We start from the raw sequence: 18,184 nt of genomic DNA, 5'->3' as shown, positions 1-18,184 counted from the left end.
ATTTGTTTGGTTTGTAGAATGCATGTCCCTTATTATGAAATAACAATGAATTAATACCCAACAGTTCATATTTTTCCTTCGTTTCATTTTATAACATTTGATTAAATCTTTGAGTGTATTTTATTATTTTATTTTGTACACCAGGTTTTTATGTTAGAAAAAGAAAATGGAGTTTAGATTTTTTTTTTGCGTCACAAGTTTAATAATTACAGAAATAAAAAAGTGAAATCACAAACACAAGATAAAAACAACAACATATATTAATTCATAGTTCATATAATCCGAAAAATAAGAACAGAAACAAACAAAGCTAAAGAGATTTTTATATATTTATATATTGTTTTGGTTTTATTTCTATTTATTTCCTGTATTTCCACCCTGTGTTCAACATTGTGAACATATTTGTATTTATGTATTTATTGATCAGAATTACGTTTTACACATTTTAAAGTTACATAAATAAAAATAAAACAACCTGAACTTCCTCCGCTGACCGCTGGGTGGCAGCGTTATAACGCTCCCGCCTCCAGCCTGCCGTCAGTAACGTAGAAGAAGACGCTGCACGCTGATTGGCTGCAGAGAGGGGCGTGCAGCTGTGACGCAGCAGCAGCAGCGGAGAGGAAGGAAAGATGGCGGCGGTGACCAGAGGCTCCTTCACTGTGTTCAGGCTGGTGAGGAACTTTATTTTACTCTTTTATTTTCCTATCGCTCTCTTCTGCTTCCGCCGCGAGCGTGCAGCCAACGCCGAGTGACGTCATCACTCCGTCACCCGCTCAGCTCGTTAGCTTAGCATGTTAGCTGCTGTAACTTTCACTGGCTGATGCTAATGCTAACATGCTAACAGCTGTGTTAGGTGGAAATGAATAAATAGTTCTTCCAGTACCATTGATCGATTATACAATGGATCAATACTTCAGGTTGTGTTTGTTTTAATGAAGAAGAAACTGGAGTTTATTAACATTTGTAGTTTATTTTCTGTATTAAAGCTCGTTGGTAGTGAACTGTCTCCCAGCTGACACTGCTGGAGGGGTGGGGGGGTCGGAGCACTGGAGACGGCAATATGTCGGCAATATATCGGCAATATGTCGGCAATATGTCGGCAATATGTCAGCATTATATCGGCAATATAATCGGCAATATAATCGGCAATATATCAGTAATATGTCAGTAATATATCAGTTATATATCGGCAATATATCGGCAATATGTCAGTAATATATCGGCAATATATCGGCAATATGTCGGCAATATGTCGGCAATATATCGGCAATATCAATAATATATCAGTTATATATCGGCAATATGTCGGCAATATGTCGGCAATATATCGGTAATATGTCGGCAATATATCGGTAATATATCGGCAATATATCGGCAATATGTCAGTAATATATCGGCAATATGTCAGTAATATGTCAGTAATATGTCGGCAATATGTCGGCAATATATCGGCAATATGTCGGCAATATGTCAGTAATATATCGGCAATATGTCGGCAATATATCGGCAATATGTCAGTAATATATCGGCAATATATCGACAATATGTCAGTAATATGTCGGCAATATGTCGGCAATATATCGGCAATATGTCGGCAATATGTCAGTAATATATCGGCAATATGTCAGTAATATATCGGCAATATATCGGTAATATGTCAGTAATATATCAGTAATATATCGGCAATATGTCGGCAATATGTCAGTAATATATCGGCCATATATCGACAATATGTCAGTAATATATCGGCAATTTGTCGGCAATATGTCAGTAATATGTCAGTAATATATCGGCAATATGTCAGCAATATGTCGGCAATATATCGGCAATATGTCAGTAATATATCGGCAATATGTCGGCAATATGTCGGCAATATATCGGTAATATATCGGTAATATGTCGGCGATATATCGGCGATATATCGGTAATATATCGGCAATATGTCGGCAATATGTCGGCAATATATCGGCAATATGACGGCAATATGTCGGCAATATATCGGTAATATATCGGTAATATGTCGGCAATATATCGGCAATATATCGGCAATATGTCGGCAATATATCGGCAATATATCGGCAATATGTCGGTAATATATCGGCAATATGTCAGTAATATGTCAGTAGGGGTGGGCGATATGGGCAAAAAATAATATCTCAATATGTTTTGGGATTTTGGCGATAACGATAATCAGTCGATATCCTTTAAAATGTGATTAGAATTGTCTGAGCTGGACTTGTGTCCACCAAACGCGTTTACAGCGCTGAGAGAGCTCATTTTCCGAGCGCCCAGCGGGGTCAAAGGTTGAACAGATTTCAACTTGAAGCGCTCTGAGCGCTGCGCTAAAAAAAACCCGTCTCCGCTGACATCTTTTTACCGCTGAAGGCGCTTAGCGCTCTGAACGCTGAAGCCCATAGGACCCACGTCTCGGCACTAAATCATCTGAAGTACCGGTAGCTTCAGGGACTGGAGGTGCTTGCATTTTCTCTCTACCATCGCAACGCGCTGCTAAACTGTTGCAAGGAGGATGCTAGCGAGAGGTCACGTGATCACGTAGGCCCACTAGTCATGTGACTGAATCCTGCCATGCTGTAGAGAGCGCTGCTGCTCCGTGTATTAATGGATGGGAGGAGTTTCCGCGGGCGTTTCATTGTTTTTGTCGAAGTAATTTAAATACTCGATAATGGAAATTTGCACATCGTCAAAACAACAATGACGATATTATTGCAAACGATATATATCGCCCACCTCTATATGTCAGTAATATATAGGCAATATGTCAGTAATATATCGGCAATACATCAGTAATATGTCAGTAATATATCAGTAATATATCAGCAATATATCGGCAATATGTCAGTAATATATCGGCAATACATCAGTAATATGTCAGTAATATATCAGTAATATATCAGCAATATATCGGCAATATGTCAGTAATATATCGGCAATACATCAGTAATACATCAGTAATATGTCAGTAATATATCAGTAATATATCGGCAATATGTCAGTAATATATCGGCAATATGTCAGTAATATGTCAGTAATAAATAGGCAATATGTCGGTAATATATCGGCAATATGTCAGTAATATATCGGCAATATGTCAGTAATATGTCAGTAATATATCAGTAATATATCAGCAATATATCGGCAATATGTCAGTAATATATCGGCAATATGTCAGTAATATGTCAGTAATAAATAGGCAATATGTCGGTAATATATCGGCAATATGTCGGTAATATATCAGTAATATATCGGCAATATGTCGGTAATATATCGGCAATATGTCGGTAATATATCAGTAATATATCGGCAATATGTCGGCAATATATCGGTAATATATCGGCAATATGTCGGTAATATATCAGTAATATATCGGCAATATGTCGGTAATATGTTGGCAATATGTCGGCAATATGTCAGTAATATATCGGCAATATGTCAGTAATATATCGGCAATATGTCGGTAATATGTTGGCAATATGTCGGTAATATGTTGGCACTATGTCGGTAATATTGTACTGTCTGTACTGTCTGTACTGTGTGTAACGATACACCAAACTCACGATTCTTTTGGGGGGGGGGGTGGACCATCATGTCCACATTGTCTGGTGAGAGGCTTGCTCTCTCTGCTGTGACAATGTCACCTGCAGTGGAAAACACTCTCTCACTGGGGACAGATGTGGCTGGGATTCCAAGGTAACTTTTAGCCAACTTGGCTAAATGGGAGAACTGGTTCTGGTTGTCCTTCCACCACACAAGTGGATTTGACTCCTCTGAGAGGCTCTGCACTGCTCTGTAATGCTGCACCTCCTCATCCACCACTTCAGACAAAGACTTGGATGACGATGCCTGTTCCATTGGAAAGATGTCTCCTAACAGTTCAGCCATCGGTGCTCTTTTGGCTGGAGGAGGACAGTCACTGCTGCTGGAGGCTCTCTGATTGCTCCTCTGTCTGCTCCCTGGAAGTCTGTGCCGAACAGACAAAATCCATAACACAATTGCAGCATAATGTTAGATACAATGGAGGATATGAAATCCAGGACAATTACACAAATAAAGCTAGTTTAATAAAGTTAAGCATTTATTATCTGACTATATTTAAATACTGACTTTAATTAAATAGGCCTAACTGATTTACACAGCACTTTATTTAATTATATTAATATTAAAACAATCAAATACAGTTGTGAAAAAATTAGGACACCCTATGAAAACGTGTGTTTTTTTAACATATTTAGACATATGGATATTTAATATCAATTTTAACAATACTGAGAGATTCAAGTAATATAACTAAACAAGTAAAACTGAAGAAAATACTTTTTAAAACTTTCTGTAAAATGTAATAAAATAAACATGCAATTTCTGGTGAGGAATAAATTAGGACACCCCCACATTTTTTCCCACTTAAAATGGCTGAAATCACACACAGGTGTATCACGTCAGGTGCACATGATTAGAACATTGTTACTCAGCATTTCGAAGGAAGCTTGCCCTATTTAAACCTCAGACATTCAGTTTGGTGTGCTCCTGACTGTTGACATGAGAGTGAACACCATGGTGAGATTGAAAGACCTGTCTGAGGCCTTCAGAAAGAAGATTGTTGCAGCTTATGAGTCTGGTAAGGGATTTAAAAAGATCTCAAAAGAGTTTGAAATCAGCCATTCCACTGTCCGGAAAATAGTGTACAAGTGGAAGACTTTCAAAACAACTGCCAACCCAGGTCTGGCCGTCAAAGCAAGTTCACCCCGAGAGCAGACCGCAAGCTGCTAAAAGAAGTCTCCAAAACCCCTAAAATGTCATCACGGGACCTACAGCAGGCTCTGGCGACTGTTGATGTGAAAGCGCATGCCTCTACAATCAGAAAGAGACTGCACATGTTAAATTAAAGTGTGCAAGGAGTAAACCTTTACTCTCCAAGAGAAACATTAAGGCCAGACTGAAGTTTGCCAGTGAGAACGTAGACAAAGAACAGGACTTCTGGAATAATGTTCTTTGGACAGATGAGTCTAAAATTGAATTATTTGGATACCAGAACAGAGGACGTTTGGCGCACACCAAATACAGCGTTCCAGGAAAAGAACCTCATACCAACTGTGAAGCATGGAGGTGGAAGTGTCATGGTTTGGGGGTGCTTTGCTGCAGCAGGACCTGGCCAGCTCACCATCATAGAATCCATCATGAATTCTACAGTGTATCAGAGGGTGCTTGAGCAACATGTGAGACCATCTGTAAGAAAATTAAAGCTGAAGCGGAACTGGACCCTGCAACATGACAATGACCCTAAACATACCAGTAAATCCACCAAGGACTGGCTGAAAACTAATAAATGAAGAGTCCTGGAATGGCCCAGTCAAAGCCCAGATCTTAATCCCATTGAGATGCTGTGGGGTGTCTTGAAACAGGCTGTACATGCAAGAAACCCTTCAAACATCACAAAGGTTAAAGCATTCTGCATTGAGGAGTGGGGCAAACTTTCCTCAGACCGATGTCAGTGACTGGTAGAGGGTTACAGAAGCGTCAAAGTTATTTCAGCCAAAGGGGGTAACTCTAAGTATTAGGGGGTAGGGTGTCCTAACTTTTCCCTGAGTTAGAATATGCATTTATGTTTCAATGGCACGATCATTGAAATAGTTGGCATCTGCTCAGTGGTCATGAGGGTCATCATGGTTTCTCAAAGGTTTAAGAACCTGGACCACGTCCTCAGCTAGTTTCACATCATCATCAGAGAGAGTGACGATGTCTTTAATAATCTTCTTGACACTCTTGTCTGTTAATGCTGAGAAAACAGCAGCCTCCTGCTCTAGCATGTCGTGGCTCAAGTTCCACCTAGTAGCCACGTCCTGGACCAGCTTGTGTAAGGGCAGCTGTGGCATCACCTGTTTCTCCTTCAACACAGCTGCAGCTGTTGTTCTGCGGTAGAAAAATGTGACCACTTTCCTCACTCTGCCGAGGAGTCGGGACATCTGGTGAACGCCCATTACTCTCTGCGCAGCCAGATTAACAGTGTGAGCAAAGCATCGTATATGCGGTGAAAATCCGTCCGCTTCGACAGCATTGGCAATATTTTTGGCGTTGTCTGTTGTCACAGGAACGGGGACGTTTGATCTGCTGATCTTCCAATCTATCAAAGCCTCTTTAGGTATTCCCGATAAATGGTCGCTTGTATGGCTCTCATACACCGCGCGTTTGGAGGACGGAGTTTGCTATTTCCCAGTTGCCCGTAATATAGTGTGCGGTTATGGTCATATAGCTGTCTGTGGCACAGGACGTCCATCCATCGTTGGTGATTGCGATGGATTCAGCAGTACTCAACCCTTCCTCCACTTTAGCGTTTGTTTTCTCTAGACGTTTTGGTAGCACATTTTTGAGAGAAATGCGCCCGGCTTGGTAATGCATAACGGGGCTCGAGCACACTAAGTAAATGCTTGAACCCCTCGTTTTCAACAACCGAAAAGGGGTGCATATCCAGTGCCATAAAAATTCCAATTGCATTTGTAATTTTTTGTGCTGAATTGGCTGGAAACTTTGCTTGGAATAAACTAGGCAGTGTAGGCAGCTGCTGTTGGGTTGTTTTCTCTGCTCCAGCTAAATTGACTTCGGTATGGTGCCGTAGGATATGCATCTGCATGTTGGACGTGGTGCCAGTCACTTGGGGAAGCTTCTTAAAACACAATTGTGTGGGTCTTGTCGACTACACGATTGCCATCCTTGTTCTCCACCGGGTAGCCGAAACATACTGCTGACTTAAATGTATTGGGAGGGTCCGCAATCTCTGGGTTGGTTGCCATGTTTCCTCACGTTCTTCAACTAGCTCAACTTTTGCAGGCAGGCGTCACATGATTGGAAAGGTAGTAACATGATACATAATTGGAGGATGCTTACAGGTAAAATTAAAGAATTTATCCTCAGCTAGTTTTGTGGTGTAGGTCTACGTATTTTATAATGTTAACTTCAAATAATACAAATAGTAATTTAAAGATGTGGCAGCATTGGATCGGGACGGGAAGGATAACTCTGGGAGTTGGAAGGGGTGTCTCGCGATTCTGCCTTCTCACACCGCGACACAGGTTCGTGGATCTGAGTGTCGCGATTTCGGTTTCATATCGCATATCGTTACAGCCCTAGTGTGTACTGTGTACTGTCTGTACTGTGTGTATTGTCTGTACTGCGTACTGTCTGTACTGTGTACTCTCTGTACTCTGTGTACTGTGTGTACTGTGTGTACTGTCTGTACTGTGTACTGTGTACTGTCTGTACTGTGTACTCTCTGTACTGTCTGTACTGTGTACTCTCTGTACTGTCTGTACTGTGTACTCTCTGTACTACCTGTACTGTCTGTTGTCTTCCAGCTGAGTCAGCAGTACCGTCGGCGCTGTTTCCGGCTGCAGACCTTCAGGTGTGTCAGAACTCTGCAGCCGCTCTCCTTCAGATGGGACAGAAACCTCCAGACGTTGAGCAGCAGGACGCTCCACACCGCCACTGGTAAGTCCAGACCGGCAGGACCCAGAACCTCAGGCGGGCCAGAGTCTGAACCTGCAGTCTGTAATCAGAGAGTCTCTCAGGGTTCAGATCTCGTCAGTCCAGTTTCAGGAATCCAGGAAGTAGACGGGTGTCAAACACAACAGACTCTTTATTCTTTTATCCAGCCTGGTTACCATGGCAAACTGCCAGATTAAAGTGTTCTTCCTGGTTGTACAGTTCAGCAGGTTTACTGATGATGTTGTTGATGATGTCACTTTGTCCCGCAGTGAGTCGGGGACCAATCGTCCAGTTCAAACTGTCGGACATTGGAGAGGGAATCATGGAGGTGACGGTGAAGGAATGGTACGTACTGTGTCTCTGACCCATAATGCCTTGTTCACATTACACAACTTCCTATCTGAAATCTGGATCAATAATAACATCGTTAATGACATCATCAATATAATTGTCAGATAAAAATTTGAAGTTACAAAATTCAGTTTGCTAGTGTTTCTGTAGTGGAGACTAAATGTTAACAATGATCCATATCAGCAGTTTGAATCCAACTAAAAGCTCCCTGCACCAAACTCCCTTTAAGAAATATCACATTTTAACAATTCCTAACGTGTTCGTAACAACACGTAACTCTAGAAACACGAGCTAAAGGCCGTCATATGTCCACAGTCTGACTGTCAATACAGGATCAATATCATCCATAAAGATACGGTGTATACTGATCAATATCACCCATAAAGATACAGTGTATACTGATCAATAATCCATAAAGACACAGTGTATACTGATCAATATCATCCATAAAGATACAGTGTATACTGATTAATAATCCATAAAGATACAGTGTATACTGATCAATATCATCCATAAAGATACAGTGTATACTGATCAATATCATCCATACAGATACAGTGTATACTGATCAATAATCCATAAAGATGCAGTGTATTCTGATCAATCATCCATAAAGATACAGTGTATACTGATCAATATTATCCATAAAGATACAGTGTATACTGATCAATCATCAATAAAGATACAGTGTATCCTGATCAATATGTCTCAGGTATGTGAAGGAGGGGGACAAGGTGTCTCAGTTCGACAGTATCTGTGAGGTTCAGAGCGACAAGGCGTCGGTCACCATCACCAGCCGCTACGATGGAGTCATCAAGAAACTGTACTACGACGTGGACGCAACGGCGCTGGTGGGAAAACCGCTGGTGGACATCGAGACAGAGTCCAGCTCAGGTGAGAGCCGGTCCCAGTCTGTGTCCTGTTGTTGTGGTTGGACCGAGATTAAAACCTGGTTTGTTGTTCAGAGGTGATCCAGGAGGAGGACGTGGTGGAGACGCCCGCCATGGCTCGAGAAGAGCACACGCACCAGGAGATCAAAGGTCACAAGACTCAGGCCACGCCCGCCGTCAGACGCCTCGCCATGGAGAACAACGTAAGTCTGTCCCAGTCTGTGTCCAGTGTTCCCAGTCTGACCCCAGTCTGACCTGGTTCTGGTCTGTCTCAGATTAAGCTCAGTGAGGTGGTTGGAACAGGGAGAGATGGAAGGATCCTGAAGGAAGATATCCTGAACTTCCTGGCAAAGCAGACGGGAGCCATCTTACCTCCGACCCTGTTCCAGGAGATCCAGACTCCGGCCCCGACCCCGGCTGCTGTCGCCGCTGCTGCCCAACCCGCTAGCACTCCGGCAGCCATTAAACCTCCACCCATCACACCCAAACCAGTCTTCACTGGCAAGGACGTCACCGAGCCCCTCAAAGGTCAAAGCTGGTTATGCAGTATTTAAAGCTCCTGTACGTAACATTAAACTGTAGCTAACAGCGCCACCAGTGGCCGCTCAGTGAACGGTGTAAAATAACTGACAATCATATTTAATTCAATTCAATTCAGTTTAATTTTATTTGTATAGCGCCAATTCATAACAGAAGTTATCTCAGGACACTTTCCAAATAGAGCAGTTGTAGACCGAACTCTTTATAACATTATTTACAGAGACCCAACAGTACCACCATGAGCAAGACCTTGGAGACAAGGGCAAGGAAACACTGCCTGTTAAAAGGCAGAAACCTAGGACAGATCCTTCGGCTCTAGGTGGGTGGTCGTCTGTCTCGACCAGTTGGGGTGAGACAGAGAGAGAGAGAGACAGACAGACTGACAGACAGGTGCATAGCAACAACAGTAGCAACAAATACACTAATAGTAGTGACGGATGATGATGAACATAACAACAGCAACGATTGGGGACAATGAGCAGTGACAACAGCAACAACAGAAACCGTCGCTATAATAATACTTATAATAATAATAACACTAATATCAGTGATATTGGCAATGGCAGTCAAACAGGACCATGGCAGGAGGCTCCACTAGGATCCATGAGAACCTGCGAGACGACGAAAAAGCACAAGAAGTGAAGTTAGTAACATGCATTAATGGGACATGAATGAATGCATAAAGAGAGAGTAAGAGAGGAGCTCAGTGCACCATGGGAAATCCCCCGATAGTCTAGGCCTATAGCAGCATAACTAAGAGAAAATAACCACAACTGGAAGCTGGTTCCACAGGAGAGGAGCTTGGTAACTGAAGGCTCTGGCTCCTGTTCTACTTTTAGAGACTATAGGAACCACAAGTAGCCCAGCATTCAGAGAACGTAGTGTTCTAGTGGGGTAACAGGGTACTATGAGCTCTTTAAGATATGAAGGGGCCTGACCATGAAGAGCTTTATAGGTGAGGAGGAGGATTTTAAATTCTATTCTACATTTTACAGGGAGCCAGTGCAGAGAAGCTAGTACAGGAGAGATGTGATCTCTTTTTCTAGTTCCTGTCAGTACTCGTTAGGGGTGAGTATTGGCAAGAACCTCACGATACAATACGTATCATGATATAACGATATCTATATAAATAGAGATGAAAACACAGGTACCTGTATATGCACATCAGATGATATTGATCAGAGGACAAATTGAGTCAAAGCTATTTCATTCAAAACAGCTTCTCCATTTGATTAATTTATTAATTATTAATTTCCTTTCATTAATTTAACAGAACATGGACGCCACCAGTGCATCAGCTGTGTTGTTATTGTTTGTGGCTCATCTAAACAAGCTCAATGTTATTGATCAACCGTTATTGCAAGTCTTACATTTCAATAATATTTTGCCATTTTCGCCTATTTCAATTTCAGCAAGTGCTGTGGCGTTTTTCTCGGGCCTCCAGGGGCCTCCAGGGGCCTCCAGGGGCCACCAGGGGCCTCCAGGGGCAGTGGTAGGCTAGTGTTATTGTTAGATACATTAGCCTATTTAGCAAACCAGCTCAAAAACAAAACTTTACATTGTGTTGCTTGCACAGCAACACCGTGCAATGCATAACTTGGTGACTGGACTAAAGCAGCAATGTAAACAAGTGTGTAAGAGCATTTAAAAACGGCATTAAAACGACCAACGTAGGACAAATACAAAGAAAATACATCTCAATATGGGCGCAGCCATCTTTGTTTTGCGAGTCCCCCCCCCCGTTTAGCTCGGTGTACTCTGAGGAGCCCCGAGTGGGACGGCTGAAATTAATATCTCGGTGTGGTGTCTTGCTAGGTGAACTCGCAAGTTCGTTGTGTTCCTACAATATTTCACGGCAGCGAGACAAGGCTTACAAACGGCATTATCTTTATCCAACTCGTTGTTCTTACTATCTTTTTTAACTTGGAAGCCAAAGTGCTTCCAAACGTCGGCTTTACACTGCAGAGGCGTTGTTATTTTGACAGCCATTTTGGAAAGACCTCAGCCACTCTCTCTAATACATAAATACATGCGCACAGCAGAGTTGCTCTTCGGCGCCATCTACCGGAGTGGAGGTACGGAAGTCGTACTGTATTCACAACGCGTCTAAATATGAGTCATTATTCTTAAAAAAAATCGTTCTTTGGAGTTGAAAAATCGATATTGTATCGGGCGGCAAAGTATCGTGATATATTGCCGTATTGATATTTTTACCCACCCCTAGTACTCGTGCTGCAGCGTTTTAAATTAATTGGAGCGTTTTAATGGACTTATTGGGGCAACCTGATAATAAAGAGTTGCAGTAATCCAGCCTTGAAGTAACAAATGCATGGATTAGTTTTTCTGCATCTGTCTGTGATAGGATGTGTCTAATTTTTCTAATGTTACGTAAATGAAAGAAGGCAGTCCTAGAGGTCTGCTTCATGTGGGAGTTAAAAGACAAATCCTGATCAAAGATAACTCGAAGATTCCTGACAGTGGTGCTAGAGGCCAAGGTAATGCCATCTAGAGTGACTATATCTTTAGACAGTGAGTCTCTAAGATTTTTGGGGCCAAGAACAAGAATTTCGTTTTTTAACGAGTTTAACATCAGAAAATTGCAGCTCATCCAGGATTTTATGTCCTTAAGACATGTTTGTAATTTAGATAATTGATTAATTTCATCAGGCTTGATTGATAGATATAACTGCGTATCATCTGCATAACAGTGAAAGTTAATGGAGTGATTCCTAATAATGTTGCCCAAAGGGAGCATATATAAAGTAGATAGTATTGGTCCAAGTACAGAACCTTGTGGAACTCCATGACTAACTGTAGTATTTATTGAAGATTCATCGTTAACATGTACAAACTGCGAGCGATCTGATAAATATGACTTAAATCAGCTTAGTGCGGTTCCTTTAATGCCAATTTGATGCTCAAGTCTCTGTAAAAGAATATTATGGTCAATGGTGTCAAATGCAGCACTAAGATCTAATAATACAAGTACAGAGACAAGTCCATTGTCAGAAGCAATCAGAAGGTCATCATTAACTTTAACCAGAGCTGTCTCTGTGCTGTGATGAACTCTAAATCCTGACTGAAAATCCTCAAATAAACTATTGTTATGTAGAAATTCACACAACTCTTTGGCGACTACTTTCTCCAGAATCTTAGAGAGGAAGGGGAGGTTAGAAATCGGTCTATAGTTGGCTAAAACCCCTGGGTCAAGAGTGGACTTTTTAAGAAGGGGTTTAATTACAGCTACTTTAAAGGACTGTGGTACATATCCTGATAATAAAGAAAGATTAATCATATCCAGTAAAAAAGTGCCAATTAAGGGAACAACTTCTTTAAGCAGCCTAGTTGGGATCGGGTCTAATAGACAGGTTGATGGCTTCGATGAAGAAATTATTGAAGTTAACTGATGAAGATCGATAGCAGAAAAAGTCTAAATATATATCTAAGTTTACATTAGTTAAAGTTCCTGAACTTGGAGAGCCACTGATAACTGTTGATGGCAGTTGGTGATTAATTTTCTCTCTAATAGTAATAATTTTATCATAGAAGAAGCTCATAAAGTCATTGCTACTTAAGTTTATGGGGATATGTGGCTCAATAGAGTTGTGACTCTCTGTCAGCCTGGCTACAGTGCTGAAGAGGAACCTAGGGTTATTCTTGTTTTCTTCTATTAGTGCTGAGTAATAGGCTCCTCTGGCATTACGGAGGGCCTTTCTATAAGTTTTAAGATTATCTTGCCAAATTGAGCGATATTCTGATAGTTTGGAAGAGCGCCATTTCCTTTCAGATTTCCTAGCTATTTGTTTTAATTGGCGGGTTTGGTGGTTATACCAAGGTGCTAGTCTCCTATGTTTTAATAATTTCCTTTTTATAGGAGCGATAGAGTCTAATGTTGATCGTAGTGAGCCTGTAGCACTATCGACAAGATTATCAATTTCAGAGGAACTAAAGTTGTTATAGGACTCTGTTAAATTCAGACATGGCATTGAATTAAACACTGAAGGAATCTCCTCCTTAAATTTGGCTACAGCACTGTCAGATAGACATCTGCTGTAGGAAGTTTTGCCTAATGGTTTATAATCTAATAGTATGAATTCAAAAGTTATTAAATAATGGTCAGATAGGAAAGGATTTTGTGGGAAGACTATTAAATGTTCAATATCAATGCCATATGATAAAACAAGGTCAAGAGTGTGATTAAAACAATGAGTTGGTTTATTTACACTCTGACAGAAGCCAATTGAGTCTATTAATGATATAAATGCATTACTAAGGCTGTCATTGTCAACATCCACATGAATATTAAAATCACCTACAATAATTACTTCTATATCTGATTTAAGGACTAAACTTGATAAAAACTCAGAGAATTCAGATATAAAATCAGAGTACGGTCCAGGAGAGCGGTACACTATAACAAATAGAACTGGCTGCAGTGTTTTCCAGTTTGGGTGAGAAAGACTAAGAACAAGGCTTTCAAATGAATTATAATTTAGTTTAGGTTTAGGGTCCATTAAAACGCTCGAATCATATATGGCTGCTACTCCACCTCCTCGGCCAGTGCCTCGAGGAATGTGAGTATTAATATGACTGGGGGGGTGGATTAATTTAGGCTAACATACTCCTCGTGGGACAACCAGGTCTCAGTAAGACAAAGTAAATCAATATCATAATCTGATATTAATTCATTCACTAAAACAGCTTCAGAAGACAGAGACCTGATATTTAACAGCCCACATTTCATTATCTTATTTTGTGCTACTGAGGAGTTGGTTTTAATTTTTATTAGATTTTTATGTTTATCTCTTCTTGTTTTTATTTCTTTAAATAATTTAGGTGGTCGGGGGACAGACACAGTCTCTATGGGGTTTTGGGTGGGTGACTGTTCTAAAGAAAGAGCAGAGAAGTGTGTAAGACAGCAGCTCTGCTTCCTGGTCCTAACTCTGGACTGTCAGGTTTTAGAGATAAACTTCGCCATATTTCTAGATAAGAGAGCAGAATAACGTTACTATCTACAATGTTCCTATATACTCTCTCACACACTGACTCTCTCACACTGTCTGTTGCTCTGCAGGTTTCCATAAAGCGATGGTGAAGACGATGACGGCGGCTCTGAAGATCCCTCACTTCGGTTACTGTGATGAGGTCGACCTGAGTCGTCTGGTGGCTCTGAGAGCTGAACTCAGATCCACCACTGAGGGTCGGGGGGTCAAACTGAGCTACATGCCGTTCTTCATTAAGGTGTGACTGTAGACGACAGTGATTGGTTCTGGGTTGATTGCTGATGTTAACGCTGTGCTCTCATTGGTTCAGTGTTGATTGCTGATGTTAACACTGCTTTCATTGGTTCAGGCCGCCTCCCTCGGTCTCCTTCACTTTCCGATCCTCAACGCCTCGGTGGACGAAGGCTGCCAGAACATCACCTACAAGGTTGCTTTTCCAGTATATGTAGACAGTTGCTGTTGTTTTTCTGTTGTTGTTGTTGACAGATGTGTGTCTGTTCTTTAGGCATCTCACAACATCGGGCTGGCGATGGACACCAGTCAGGGTCTGCTGGTTCCCAACGTGAAGAATGTTCAGCTGCTCAGCGTGTTCGAGATCGCTCAGGAGTTAAACCGTCTGCAGACGCTGGGAGCCGCCGGACAGTTGGGAACCAGCGAGCTCACTGGAGGAACCTTCACCCTGTCTAACATCGGATCAGTGAGTGCAACAACAACAACAACAACAACAACAACATAACACAATACCAAACGGAACGTCAGAAATGATGACAAGAGAACAACATAACAACAATAAGAACAACAGATTCCAGCTGTTGAACCTGCTGATGTGGACTGACATTGTTTGTTTGTTTGTTGATCAGATTGGAGGAACGTATGCAAAGCCGGTCATTCTTCCTCCTGAAGTCGCCATCGGTGCTCTGGGAAAAATCCAGGTGAGTTCCAGGTTTCCAGGAAGCGGAGGGTGGTACTGCACTGAAACTACACACAGAAACACACGCAGTACTATTTATTTGTTTGTTTGTTTATCAGATTCTTCCTCGGTTTGACGCCGGCGGTCAGATGGTCCGAGCTCACATCATGAACGTCAGCTGGTCTGCAGATCACCGCATCATCGACGGAGCCACAATGTGCCGCTTCTCCAACCTGTGGCGGGAGTACCTGGAGAACCCGGCCTGCATGGTGCTGGACCTTAAATAAACTGTTTCCCATCAGCCCCGGTTGGGGGGGTGTGCTGCCCCATCAGCCCCGGGGGGCTGCCACACTACTGCACCCCCACCACCTCCCACCGCTCCCTCTCGCTGTCCGAGGCCTTCCTGTTTGCTCGCCATCATTTCCTTGTTGCCTTTGAGCCAGATGCCGTGAGGGGGAGGGGTCAGCCTGTCAATCATGTTTCCATGACGACCGATAACCCACACACACAGAGAGTGGAGGTCAGAGGTCAACGCTTCATCTGAACTTAAGTTTGTTTTAGCTTCATAAAATCAGTAAGTGATGATTAATCATCGATTATTGATTGATTGGAATTACTGTCTAAATGTGACAGCAGCTCCTTCAAACTCAGATACACTGATTACTGTAAACGTCATGTGACCAAAACAATCATTAAAATCACTACAGATCGAATTTATCAAACACCTCAGAGTGAATGAATTCACACTGTATCTCTGACATCAATTCATTATATTAAGTATTAATATTTGTATTATTATTAATATTATTATTGTTGTTGTTGTTATTATTCAGTCAGAGAAAACATTCTTTAACAAAGTGTCACTAATGTTGATTGATTCTCGTTAAACTAATAACTCATTAATAATCGGAGTATCTGGTAGTAGACCTGCTGTGATCTGATCGATTTCCTGGTTTGTAAATGCGGTGCCAGTACAGGTGGGCGGGGTCAGTATATGTGGGCGGGGTCAGTATATGTGGGCGGGGTCAGTGCAGGTAAAGGAAGGTGATGTGATGAAATGTTTTTATTTAGTTTTTCTGCTCTGAGATTTCTGATAAATTCAACTGTTTGTGGAAATCGTGATTGATCTCTGATCGGGTTTTGACGGCCGCCAGAAATCAGAAACAACAAAATAATACGACAAAGAACTGCTGGTTTCCTCTGAACCTCCTTTCACCAACCAGAACCTGCTGCTGGTTGAGAGTCGGTTAGCGTCCGTCATTACAGCGCTGTACTCCTATCCAACGTTAGCTATTAGCTGTTGGTCAGCTAACATTAGTTTATAGTCGACCTGCAGAAACATGAACCAGAACTTTTCCAGAGGTTCAGTCTGGGTCAGCTGTTACACTGACTGATGCTAACCTGCATATGTTGGAGAATTAGCATAAATAATCCCTAATTTCTTACGTTAATGTTTCCTTGAACAACGTGAGACATCAGTAACTGTTTGTTCTGATAATGTTAGCTGACTAACAGCTAGCTAGCAAACCAGCTAGCGTAACCTAGCATAACTAAAGCTAACGGTGGAGACGTATACAGCGAAATAATGACAGACTCTACGGGGGCTCTATAGCCTGTGGAAAACAAAACCAGTTCTCAAGTTCAACTCTCAACTTGTTGCAGACCAGAACTAGCAGCAGACCAGAACTAGCAGCAGACCAGAACTAGCAGCAGACCAGAACTAGCAGCAGACCAGAACTAGCAGTAGATCAGAACTAGCAGCAGACCAGAACTAGCAGTAGACCAGAACTAGCAGCAGACCAGAACTAGCAGTAGACCAGAACTAGCAGCAGACCAGAACTAGCAGCAGACCAGAACTAGCAGTAGACCAGAACTAGCAGCAGACCAGAACTAGCAGCAGACCAGAACTAGCAGTAGACCAGAACTAGCAGCAGACCAGAACTAGCAGCAGGTTCTGATTGGTGGAAAGGGGGTAAAAGTTGGTGTGTCACATTCTACAGGTCGTTCTCTGTCGATGATCTTTGATTAAACTGGTTCCACTAAAACCTGGTTCAATAGATAGAACCAAGGCTCCAAGAAGCAGAACTGGTTTGGTGAAGACAATGTTGGTGCTGCACTGGAACCAGTTTGTGGCTGAGAGCTGGTGAAACATAAAGAACTGGTTTGAGCTCCAGAACCAGTTCCAGACTACCTTGATGGAAAACCCATCAGATTGATTATTGATCTTCAGTCTTTCTGGAAGTGCAGATCAATCAGGGGTCCTGTCTGGATCAGGACTGACCCGTCTCTACCTGATCCCTAATATCCAACAGATCCAGATCTGTCCTCCGGACCAGGTCCTGCCCCCCTCAGCTGTGTAGTACCCTGCAGTCTGTAACCGACCCAGGATCAGGTGTTACAATATGCTGTTTCACTCCTTTGACTTCCTCGCTGTCCTGGTGGCTGCTGGGTAAAGAGCACATGGTGTCGGTTGTTACACAACGTTTGTTTGTTTGTTTGTTTGTTTGTTTGTGTTTAGCGTCAGATTCAATGTAAAGGTGTAAAAATAGAAACTGTTGGTTTTGTATTTCTGGGAGATTCTGTTTGAAACTTTAAATAAAGTTGAAGTGAAAAAAAAATCATTAGCTGTGTTCACTGTAAAAACTCCACTTATCACTTATCAATATACATACATATCAATATATAAATAAATATCAATATACATATATATATCTTTATATATATATGTATATTGATATACATAAATATATATCAGTATACGTATATATCTTTATATATATATACATATATATCAATATCAAGATATATCGATATATAAAGATATATATATGTATATTGATATATATTTATATATTGATATGTATGTATATTGATATACATATATATCAATATACGTATATATCTTTATATATATATACATATATATTGATATAAATATTCTTGTTCTGGAGGTCATGTAACTGTGATGTCACAGCAGGAAGTCATGTGACTATTGT

At 41.5% G+C, this 18,184-nt stretch overlaps 1 protein-coding gene across 1 annotated transcript; it reads left to right on the top strand.

Moving 5' to 3' along the window:
* Positions 1-546: 546 nt before the first annotated feature.
* dbt (dihydrolipoamide branched chain transacylase E2) lies at positions 547-17,806 on the top strand. Its single transcript, XM_051377548.1, has 11 exons — positions 547-671; positions 7,365-7,497; positions 7,764-7,839; positions 8,558-8,739; positions 8,811-8,938; positions 9,011-9,263; positions 14,350-14,516; positions 14,628-14,705; positions 14,784-14,975; positions 15,139-15,210; positions 15,308-17,806. Exons 1-11 carry the CDS (start codon positions 630-632, stop codon positions 15,473-15,475), a joined length of 1,491 nt encoding a protein of 496 aa, XP_051233508.1. The 5' UTR covers positions 547-629; the 3' UTR covers positions 15,476-17,806.
* The last annotated feature ends 378 nt before the right edge of the window (positions 17,807-18,184 follow it).

This window comes from Dicentrarchus labrax, unplaced genomic scaffold (genome assembly GCF_905237075.1).
Source record: "Dicentrarchus labrax unplaced genomic scaffold, dlabrax2021, whole genome shotgun sequence".
NCBI classification, from domain to species: Eukaryota; Metazoa; Chordata; class Actinopteri; family Moronidae; genus Dicentrarchus; species Dicentrarchus labrax.
Note: the sequence above shows the minus strand (reverse complement) of the source record. Positions and strands in the feature narration are given on the sequence as shown.